The sequence below is a fragment of the Phaseolus vulgaris genome, chromosome 4, assembly GCF_051622355.1.
Source record: "Phaseolus vulgaris cultivar YP4 chromosome 4, ASM5162235v1, whole genome shotgun sequence".
Lineage (NCBI taxonomy): Eukaryota > Viridiplantae > Streptophyta > Magnoliopsida > Fabales > Fabaceae > Phaseolus > Phaseolus vulgaris.
In genome coordinates this window covers 43,487,739-43,499,528 of record NC_143501.1, presented here as the reverse complement: position 1 = coordinate 43,499,528, position 11,790 = coordinate 43,487,739, and the positions used below count along the sequence as shown (strand labels likewise).

The 11,790-nt window shown below is 35.5% G+C and overlaps 1 protein-coding gene across 21 annotated transcripts; it reads right to left on the bottom strand.

The window, feature by feature from the left end:
• Window positions 1-1,133: 1,133 nt before the first annotated feature.
• HCF208 (chaperone (DUF2930)) lies at window positions 1,134-9,930 on the bottom strand. 21 transcript variants are annotated; one of them, XR_016520500.1, is made up of 7 exons: window positions 9,642-9,930; window positions 5,601-5,719; window positions 5,407-5,478; window positions 4,859-5,143; window positions 4,084-4,237; window positions 2,758-2,935; window positions 1,134-1,903 (listed from the first exon to the last, which is right to left on the bottom strand). XR_016520500.1 is itself a non-coding variant. In XM_090301551.1 (7 exons), exons 4-7 carry the CDS (start codon window positions 4,943-4,945, stop codon window positions 1,890-1,892), a joined length of 447 nt encoding a protein of 148 aa, XP_090157677.1. In that variant the 5' UTR covers window positions 4,946-5,143; window positions 5,407-5,478; window positions 5,601-5,719; window positions 9,242-9,930; the 3' UTR covers window positions 1,134-1,889. The 21 variants fall into 21 exon arrangements, 16 of the variants coding, with proteins under 16 accessions (XP_090157677.1, XP_068502881.1, XP_068502879.1 ...); XR_011085500.1 differs by having other exon boundaries at window positions 4,859-5,002; XM_090301551.1 differs by having other exon boundaries at window positions 2,758-2,949; window positions 9,242-9,930.
• Between the last annotated feature and the right edge of the window lie 1,860 nt (window positions 9,931-11,790).

Below are 11,790 nucleotides of genomic sequence, written 5' to 3'. Positions count from 1 at the left end.
TTCTTCTAAATTATACAATTCAAAATGTATTTTTAAAATTTAAAAATATATTTTGAATTGTACCATCTAAAATATATTTTTTGAGTTTCAAATTATACAATTCAAAATATATTTTTAAATTATACAATTTAAAATATTTCTAACTTAGGAATAATTTGAACTTCTCCTAGGTGGAGAAAGAAAATAGGGTGGTGGTAAAACAAATGCCCTCTTTTAAATTGTTTTTATTTTTATGTTGGGCCTATAAAATATCCATTTATATGTTCGATGTTCCCTAGATTACTCTCAATTCTCTGAATTTTTTTTCTCTTTAAAGCTGTCTTGAATTTATCTAGATCTTTCATTTTCTTTTTCAGTTTTCAGTTTTCAGAAATCTTACAAAAACAAGTTTTGGTAAGGTAATATTTATAGTTGGTAAAATGTTACTTGTCAAAAAAATTATGAAAATCAGTGCTGCAATGCAAAAAGTAAAAAGAGTGGTCTCTAGCATCTCCTATAGGATTCATTACCCACAATCTGGCTGTTTTTTCATCCTTACTTCTTCCTGCATGTGTTTTACCCCTTTTAAAAATGATTTTTAGATTGCTCTTTTCAAAATATTCTAGAACATATTTTCCAGAATACATTTTATTAATTCTGGATTTACCATTGAAAAAATCAAAAAAATATATTCTAGAAAGAATATTCTGAAATGATTTTTTTGTCTTCCAATTTCTTATTCTGGATTCCGAATTTCTTATTGTGGAAACACTCATTAGTTACATAACCCCTATTCCAAAAATACTTTTTGCTTTCGAAACCATTATTCCAGAATCATATAAAACTGTAAAAGTGTAATTTTGGTATTTTAAAAAAATGTAGGGTGCAGGAAGAAAAATGTAGCAGAAAGAAAAATGTGACGGTGCAGGAAGAAACTCCCTAAATGTTTTGCTCAGTTACCTCTTGAAACACATCTTTCTTACATATATCACATTTCTTTTAAAATCTACAATATCATATTCTAATATTCTTCCCCATCATGAATCATAAAAATTCAAAGTTTAAATACAATTTAGATTTTTTTAACTTTACTCAATCCGCAATTTTGATATTCCATATTAAAATAAAAACATTTTATAAATCTATTTATGGAGTGTAGAGAAAAACTAGATTGAGACATTAACATGATTAACATGGTTAACCCGAATATCAGATCAACATGGTAACTGCAGCAGTAAGACCAACTTATATACATCATTGAATTCTGGTAAATCCATATAAAGAATATATGTAAGACCAAAACTTGTTTGACCAATTTTTCCATAAACTCTTTCTAAGAAAAAAAAATTAAATTTGTTTTTTCATTACTAAAATTAACTTATGCACGAGTTTAAAATAAAAAATTAGGAAACATACATTCGAGAACTTAAACAAATGAGTTTATCTATAGGTTAATTTTAATTTATGAAAAGGTATTTAAATTTTTCTTTGTTTTTCTTTTCTCTCTTAGAAGGAGCTTATAAGAAAACTGGTCAAAACAAACCCTTGATGAACAAGCTAGACATTGTATGAAGACGAATAGTAATTTTCATATTTGAGATGCCTCCATTGATTCAAATTCGATTCAATGCACCACCACCCACTTGTCCAAAATTTGTAGGTAATGTTCATAGTCCAAGAACTGCCACTGACTGACCTCCAATCCTCATCCCAATGCTTGCAAATCAGTCCCTCCTCACATATTCCACTTGAGTCTTCAATGTCCTAATTTCTTCCCTTAATTTAAACAAGAAAGTCTTGATTTTGAGCTGTTAAATCCTATGCCATCCATTTCCCTGTACCACAGATTTCATGCTTCATTTTCTTTGTACAACAAATACTCTTGCATTGCCTTGGGTAAAATCAGATGGCTAGACCACCCTACCTGTGTCATAAATAGTTTACAATGGCAGTGCATATCATATGTGGTTCAATTTTCTAAACCAAATGAAGCCTGTTCTCAACCATAGATGATCATAAATAGGGTAAAACACAAATTGATGGAAGTATTCAAAACCTTTCAACAGTAAAGATTTTCAAAAGTATGAAATGGCAACAGAATAAATGTTTTTCTGTGTTTCAGATTTTGTTATAATTTATTGAAATGGCAGTGCATATCACATGTCTTTTGTTGTCTTTGATAAACAGCAGGCTGTGCTTATTAACAGCAAAATATCAATAATAAAAGAGACACAGCCACAGTAGGTGAGTGAAGCTAATATCTATAAGCTAAATAGAAGTACAGTTCATGAAACTTCAGTTCAAGCATATATAAATTAAGGAAGATAAGACTATAAGTTGAGTTGTAAACAATCTAATGATTTTCACAGTGCTTCCTTTAGATCTTACAATCTACAAATCAACTAAATAATTCAATATAAAAACAAATCTTATGTATTGTTCAAATGCTTAGAATTATTCTTACAAAAGTTGCTAATATGTTGTAGTCTACTTCTTCAGGTTGCAACGGGCTAAACAACCCAATGATTTTCATACCACTTCCTTTATATCTTATAATGTACAAATCAACTAATAATAAAGTTAAAAAACGCAGTGTGAAATATTAAAATCCTTGGAATTATTCTCAAAATAAGGTTGCAAATAAGCTATAGACCACTTTATTCAGTTCCACATAAACATCAAAATAAAATACCACTAGCCACTCCAACAATAAATCTGCACAACGGGCTCACATTTAAATAGGAAGAAAGAGGCCTCCTATAGAATGCAGACTATTACCTCTATATTTGTTTGCAACGGCTGCAATCCAGGCTTTGTCTTTATTGCTAAATGCATACCTTGTAGTTGAAGCCAGCAGAATGAATCCATCAGGGTTTTGCGAGCCAGTATCACTCTCATTAGAAACATGTAAGACTGGTTGGATCAGAAGACAACGAGTCCCTATAGGTACCAGATCCTGAAATTCAGAACCTGAAGCATTCATCAAATTTTCAGATTTTTGAACAAAAATACAAAACCATACAATGTTCAAAATGAAGTGAACTTCTTGCCCGTAAGGATTCATTTAATAAGTTAAGACATTCATTTCTAAAATTATTATCTATGGCCTTATATGCAGTTGAGTATTTATTTTCTTAGACTCAGCTCAGTCAACTAAAGACTCTCTTACATAAAGACACAGTAAAGAATTTTTCCCGGGTCGTAAATGTTTAGGAAATAACAAAACAAAAATAATGTACGTATCTTCTAATGAACAGTCCAAAAGATCCACAATTTATGCAGTAGTTTCCATATGGTGTCTTACATCTTAATAATTAAAATTTCCAGTAGCTGGTATTTTTTGTTAAATCTGTCAACGGAAGAAGTGGAAAGTCAGGAAAAAGCTCGAGCACAAAATACAACTGTAGCATATATATTCTCCATCCGACCAGAGGCAGCATCACTGTTAATTTCAAAATAAGATCAGGTGTCCTTTTCCAGTCAGTGAAAAGGTTGGATAGGCTTCCTGATCAGAATTTTCAAGAATTTGGTCAAATACCTTTCATGATAAAGGAAACACTTCAAAAAAACATGCTTGTTCCAGACTGATAGCATACGAACTCTTATTACAAAGGTTTATGAGAGAAGAAATAAGGGAGATGTGAATATAGCTAATTGATGTAGTTACGAGTTAGTTACCATGTCAATAGAGTTAGTTAAAGAATAAGAGAGGCTTGTATAAATACTTTTGGGGTCTAGAGAAAAGAGAAGGAAAAACTATATGTGGAAGGATTTTGGACCCTCAAAGAACCAAGAGTTAGTGTTTTTGTAATACTTTTTATTAAAGGAGTTTGTCTCTCTTATCACTGTAACTTCATCTTCCTAAGTTTTCTGATCCAGTTTCTATAACAGACCCAACTATGTTGGGATTTAGTCTTTGGTAAAATTATTTTTTCAACCACATATTTTAGTTTGAAATTTTAATGGGCATCTATTCTAGTTTTGGACAACTAAAAATAATCAACTGAATGTTTAGATGCTTTTCTATGTCCTACAAGACTTAACCTGAAAAACAAACTACTTCCATATGCTTACGTATCCAAAACTGTAGAAAAATTTCAATACCTGCGTCTTGAGGAAAATATAGGGTGTCTTTCAAATCATACAGGGCAGCTTTTTCAATTTTTTTCTTAAACCAATCCAGAAGAATTTCTTTTGATGTATCAGCTGGTATGTTCCAGTATCCCCTTGCACATATTTCTCCTTGAATTAGAATTAGCTGAACACATTGATAGTGAAAAAATAAGGTAGAAGAAGAAGAGTCGTAACACTGAATTGAACTGATGAATGAACAAAGAACTTGCTATCTATATTTTACATGACAACTCCTAAGCTTTGATTACAATATAAACATCTAACTGTCCACCAGATTAGATAACTTCTAACAATTATAACTAGTCCTAATAACCTCTGTCAGCTCAGTAGGCAGAGTAATGATGCACAATACATATACTCTAGAAGTAATGGCGAGCAATTTACACACTGTTTACTAGACAGTTTTACCTTTTGAACTAGTAATTACAAATTTTCACCTCAAACATATATAATTCAAATCAACCCAACAAATATAATTGTGTGATTACAAACTATCAACATCATTGTCCCTTTAGGCCTTTTCTTTTTCTTCATTTTGGGGCAAACCTACCATACGTTTTTGGTTTTTCATTTACAATAAAAGTTTAGGGGAGAGGGAAGATTGTGGCATTCCAACGTTAGGGCATTCCCTAAGACTCAATGAAAGGTTAAAGTGGTACTTATATTATAGGTAACCTACAAATGAAGAACCCCAGCAGCAACCAAGTGTTTCTTTAAATTAATAATGATAATGTATGAGACATACCATAGCTATGGCATTTGTATTACGCAACAAAACATATGATGCCCAAGCCAGATCCTCCTTCAGGCCATTCCCTATCTCTGTTGACATGACAAATATTTGCTCAGTACCGTCTGGTATAGTCTTTTCGTCCACTGGTTGAGCACCCTATTTCCCACACTTGGTTGAGGATCAATATCTTACATGAAAAACTTCATATTTGAGCTCCATATAGATTATAAGCAATATTTTAAAAAAGGGTCCACAACTACTACAATTGTGGCAGCAACATCAAGGTTTCTGAAGTCTCTGCAACCGAAATACAGCTCTATTTATCCGTAATTTTCCACAATATCAAGGATTACTATAAAACTGTGACTATGGTCATTTAAAAAATCAACAAAAAGTAGAGTTAATTAATTGGTATATACATATTATAAAAAGAAAGAGTGGTCTTCTTGGGGAACCCTTGTTGAATCTATGGATCTCCACATTGTCTCCAAGTGTAACTGAACTTATTCACTACGGTGGAAAATTGAATTAATTCTACAAGAATAAAACCAGTTACTTACCTTGAGAAATTTACCAAGGTAGGGCAGCACAATTGAGAAGGAAGCCAAAGACAGACCCAAAACCTCTGTACTCTACATAACAAAGGAAAACAAAACAATTTTGAACCAGACCCCAGAAAATTAAATAAAGTTGACCAATCAAAAAATGAAAAATGCAAAATAAAAATGCAGTTTTCAGCTTTAATTTCTCTTACAAGCTGAGCTGGTGTAACAGCGGCTGCATCACTCCCAAGAAAGTGATTCAAAAGCAAAAGTGAACCAAAGCCGTAACCAATCCATCTGGGCAAGTAGGATTCATCCAACCCAGGTATCCCTGGAAGCAAAGCAAAAAACACCAATGAAACAGATGCTAAAATTGATAGCTAAAAAATTATTCTTTTCGTTTCATGCCAAATATTGTCCATATAATTACACATTACTGTTTAGAAGATGGTTGTTTTAACCATTTACCTAAAGTTGGTTAATTAAGATTAGTTACTGTGTTTAGAGAGAGACCCAATGTCACAGAGGCAGAAATAAGGGATGCAGTGTGGCAGTGTGAAGGATCAAAGAGTCTTCGGCCCAATGGATTCGATTTTAATTTCATTAAAAACAGCTGGGAAACAATAAAGCATGACATTTTTCAAGCAGTTCAAAACTTCAAGAGTTTTGGAAAGATACCAAGGGGCTGTAATGCATCCTTTATATCTTAGTGCCTAAATTAAGAGTCCCCACTAAGTTGGAGCAGTATAGGCCAATTTCCATGGTGGGAGCTTTGTATAAGATAATAACTAAACTGTTGTCAAAATAGAATAAAGAAAGTGCTACCTAATATCATAGATACCTCCCAATCAGCTTTCATAAGAGGGAGAGAACTTCTGGATAGCATTTTGGTAGCAAATGAGGTGGTAGAGGATATTAAGAGGGAAAAGACAAAATGGGTAATAATAAAGGTAGATTATGAAAAAACCTATGACTCAATGAGATGGGATTTTCTGTATTACATGATGGATAGATTAGGCTTTAGTAGAAAATGGATTGGATGGAGCAAGGAATGTATGGAATCATCTACAATCTCTGTCTTAGTCAATGGGACTCCAACACAGGAGTTTAAACCAACACGGGGACTAAGACAAGGGGATCCCACAGCTGCATTTCTCTTCATAATTGTGGCTGAAGGTTTAGCTGGGTTGGTAAGACAAGCAGTGAAGAATAAATTGCTAGAAGGTGTGAAAGTAGGTATCAATGAAGTGGAAATAAATATCCTACAGTTTGCGGAAGACACATTATTTGTATGCAATGCCAAGTACCAAAATGTTGTAACTACAAAGAGCATCCTGAAATGTTTTGTGCTTGCTTCAGGCCTAAAGGTAAACTTTCATAAAAGCAAAATAGGAGTTATAGGCATTGAGAAGAGTGAATTGGATAGGTTTTCTGAAACTTTAAACTACAACCAAACGAAAATACCTTTCAAGTACCTACGTCTACCTATAGGAGGAAATCCTAGGAAGAAAGAATTTTGAGATCCAATGGTGGACAAGGTCAAGAAAGTGGAAGGGCAGACACCTAACTTTTGCAAGCAGAATTTGTCTTATAAAATCAATCTTCACTGCTATACCATTGTATTACTTGTCCTTTTATAAAGCACCTATTGCAGTATACCAAGTAATTAGGAAGATGCTAAGGAATTTCCTTTGGGGTTGGGAGGTAGAAGGAAAAAAGATAGCATGGATTAAATGGGAAAACCTTTGTAAGCCAAAGGAGGTGGGAGGGCTAGGTATCAAGGATATAGGTAGGTTCAATAAAGCATTACTTGCCAAATGTAAATGGAGACAAGGCGTGGAGAAAAGGGGAGCATTGAAGGATGCCCCAATATCTAAATATGGCACAAGGGCAACATGTAACAAGAACAAAGTAGTAAAATACAAATTACGGTGGTGGAGAGACATATGCAAAGTGTGTGGGCAAGGAAACAGCAACAGTTGGTTTCATAGGAGTGTTGTTTGGAAAGTGGATCAAGTAGTAAAATAAAATTTTAGGAGGATAAGTGGCTTGGGGAGACAACTCTTAAACATAGGTATCCTAGATTGTATAGTATCACAAATAGTAAAGAAAAAACAATAAGAGAACTAAGAAGTTGGGATGATAGGGGATGGGAATGGATCTACAATGGAAAAGAAACAGATTTGTATGTGAAAGGACACAAGAGCATACACTAATGCATGAAATAGAAAGTTTCCAACCTCATGGATAATGAAGATACTTGGAGATGGTTAGGAGAAGAGAAAGGAATATATACAGTGAAGTCGGCGTATAAATATTTAGAAAACAGCTGCACTGGGGAAAATACTAATACTCTGAACACTTTCTGGGAAGTAAAAGTAATCCCTCCAGCACAACACTTTGCTTGGCAAGTCATGCTCAATAAAGTACCTACGAGGGAAAATTTAGTTAGGAGGGGGTATAACTAAGTAGCACAATGTGTCCACTTTGTGAAGAGTAGGAGGAAAATGTGGTACATCTGTATTTTACTTGTAAAATAGCAAATAGAGTTTAGAATATGTGCAATAGCTGGGTGGGAATCGTTTCAGGGCACCACAATAAACCCGTCCGCCAACACTTTTAGTTTTTTCAGCTTAGAGCCAAGGAAAATATGCTGTGGAGGGGCTTGTGGATAGCAATAATCTGGTGTCTTTGTGAGCAAAGAAATAGAGAAAATTCTAAGGATGGTAAGGCAGATGCAGAAGTCTTACACATGGCCCAATTGAAAATCTGGACCTGGATGAAAAATAAAATTCCAGCTGTGAAGTTCTCTTACACAGACTGGTATTTGTGCCCAGTGGAGTGTATTAAAACTTTAAGGTAACTTTTGTTAAGAGGTAGTCCAAGTTTGAAGAGTATATGGACCTGTATAACTAACAACCACTACTCTGATATGGATCTAAAACCCCTCAACACTCCCAAACTGTCATAAGAGTGCAGGTCATACTTATTCACATGGAACAGAGAGCAAATCAGCTGCTGCACCAAGGATAAGCATATTTGGTGTCAAAACAGAACATGATAACGCCATCAGTTGGTATAGGCATATATACTAAGCGTCTGCACTGGGAAATTGAACAAGGACAACTTGGTAAACTATATCCAGTGACAGAATACATTAATAGATCTGACTTTGTCTGTATACATAGCAATGTAGGCTCAGGGATCAATATAGGTCATATTGTTTATAATGCAATTGTAAGACAATGTTAAAACAAAAGGATGATTGCATCAGACGGATAAGACTTAGTTCACTGAGAAAATACACTTGTAGCTTAGCCTAAGTCTGTCTACATAGCAACTGGGTGTTTGGTTTACATAGGCAGTGGAGGTCAATGATGTAGAGACTACAAAAGTAGGAAGTGCAGTAGTTGAAATAGCACATATCTGAGTAGTACAAAGTTGAAAAGAATACAGTTACTAAATCTGCTACATGGATACCAGGTCTAAGTACATCTGCTTATATATTTCTATAATGTTTGTGCATTTTACTATACCTCACTTTCTTTGAAATTAAATGTTTTCTCCCAACATACCCTTTGCATCATCCTGGCATTAGTATAGTTTCAAACATTTTTCTCAGATGAAGACTAACAAAAGACCTCAAGTGAGGGTGTAGGCATGTGTTGTCTCTTATATCTGTGTAGGGAAACAACACATTTTAATCTGAGAAAGCTCTGCAGCCAAAACCTTACTCCAAATAAAATTAACTTTAATCTCGAAACCCCAATGCCTTTTTTTATTTCAGATTCAACCCATCCTAAATAAAAAAATTTATTTCAGCTTCAACCCAGCCCCCAATCGCAGAACCTACCTGAAAATGAAAACAGAACGCGACGGCGAGATGACGGCGAGGCGAGAAAGACGACGACGAACCCACCCAAAACAAAAACGAACGCAGCAGGTCCAGGTATGAAACGAGAACCCTAAACGACCCACACATGGGTCGTTTTGGGCTTTTCTTCGAAACTCGTTCACTCGGCCTCTCACTCGCGAGTTTGTACCGATTCTACCGAGTTTGTTCGTGTATAGTCCGAGTCTGCTCAAAAACGAGTCTACCCACGAGTTAACTCGTGACCCAGCAGTAGACTCTTGGCCTCGGACGGGTTTCCGGGTTATCCCTATAATTTGATAACCATGACCCCAATTGCTCCATTTAATTTCATTCCTTATTGGTGATAAAAATTGGTGATAAAAAACAGAGAGAGAGAGACCCAATGTGAAACGAAGAACGGAGAGATTGAGTTGTTGTTGTTGTTGTTGCTCTTGGTTTGAGTTGGGTGGCTGAGAATCTTGAAGACTGGAACGAAGTATTGTTGTGAGTGTGAATTTTCTGAAGCTGGGTTTGGGACATTGTATTGGGAAAGGAATGCATGGTTTCAAACAGATTGTGCCTATGTTGTTCATCTTTTCTTTCTGGATAAGGTTTCTCAAACCAGAGTTTCTGCCAAACTCAAATGGATTGATTCAATGACCCACAGATATGACTCAACCAGCTCTTCCATAAGTATTTTTATGGAATTAACATAATAAACTAAATTAATTTTATTATTATCTATAATTAATAAAAAAAAGTATAAGATAAAGATAAACAAATTTAAAAATACATAGATTCTAAATTTACATTAATATGTATAAGCTAATTTCTGAAAAAATTTATGAACAAAAATTATACAAAGCCAATTTGAAATCTCTTATTAGGAACTATTTGTTTCCGGGTGTGATCAGGGAGGGGCGAGCGGGTGGAATTCATGTTTGGATCCGTGTATTTGAAGGTGTGGGTGCGGATGGGAGAGCGGAGTGAGAAGTTTTTTTCCTCCTCACAAAAGTGAGAAGATTTGGAAGGATTACAGGTGTCAAAGACGATACAAATAGCATTTTACTTTCGTACGTTTAAGGCACTATTTGTTTCTGGGTGTGATCAAGTAGAAAGGAGGGGCGAGCTGGTGGAATTCATGTTTGGATTTGTGTATTTGAAGCTATGGGTGCAGATGGGAGAACGGATTGCGAAGCTTTTTTCCACCTAACAAAAGTGAGAAGATTTTGGAGGATTACATTTCCCAAAGACGATACATATAGCATTTTACTTTTGTATCTTTAAGGCACAGTTTGTTTCTGGGTGTGATCAAGGAAAAAGGAGGGGCGAACGTGTGGAATTCATGTTTGGATTTGTGTATTTGAAGGTGTGGGTGCGGATGAGAGAGCGGAATGGGAAGCTTTTTTCCTACTCACAAAAGTGAGAAGATTTGGGAGGATTACAAGTGTCAAAGATGATACAAAAAGCATTTTACTTTCGTACCTTTAAGGCACTATTTGTTTCCGGGTGTGATTAAGGAGGAAGGAAGGGCGAGCGGGTGGAATTCATGTTTGTTTCCATGTATTTGAAGGTATGGGTACGGATGGGAGAGCATAATGGGAAGCTTTTTTCCTCCTCACAAAAGTGAGAAGATTTGGAAGAATTACAGATGCCAAAAACAATACAAATAGCATTTTAATTTCGTACCTTTAAGGAATTCTTTGTTTCCGGGTGTGATCAAGGGGGAGGGAGGGGCGAGCGAGAGGAATTCATGTTTGGATTCGTGTATTTGAAGGTGTGGGTGCGGATGGGAGAGCGGAGTGGGAAACTTTTTTCCTGCTCACAAAAGTGAGAAGATTTTGGATGATTACAAATGTCAAAGACGATACAAATAGCATTTTACTTTCATACCTTTAAGGCACTTTTTGTTTCCGTGTGTGATCAAGGAAGAGGGAGGGGCGAGCGGGTATAATTCATGTTTGGATTCGTATATTTGAAGGTGTGGGTGCGGATGGGAGAGAGGAGTGGAAAACTTTTTTCCTCCTCACAAAAGTGAGAAGATTTGAGAGGATTACAGGTGCCAAAAACGATATAAATAACATTTTACTTTCATACCTTTAAGGAACTTTTTGTTTCCGGGTGTGATCAAGGAGGAGGGAGGGGCGAGCAGGTGAAATTCATGTTTGGATCTGTGTATTTGAAGGTGTGGGTGTGGATGAGAGAGCGGAATGGTAATCTTTTTTCATCCTTACAAAAGTGAGAATATTTGGGAGGATTACAGGTGCCAAAGACGTTACAAATAGCATTTTACTTTTGTACCTTTAAGGCACTGTTTGTTTATGGGTGTGATCAAGGAGGAGGGAGGGGCGAGCGTGTGGAATTCATGTTTGGATTCGTGTATTTGAAGCTGTGAGTACGGCTAGAGAGTGGAGTGGGAAGCTTTTTCCTCCTCACAAAAGTGAGAAAATTTTAAAGGATTACAGGTGCCATATACGATACCAATAGCATTGTACTTCCATACCTTTAAGCCACTGTTTGTTTTTGGGTGTGATCAAAGAGGAGGGAGG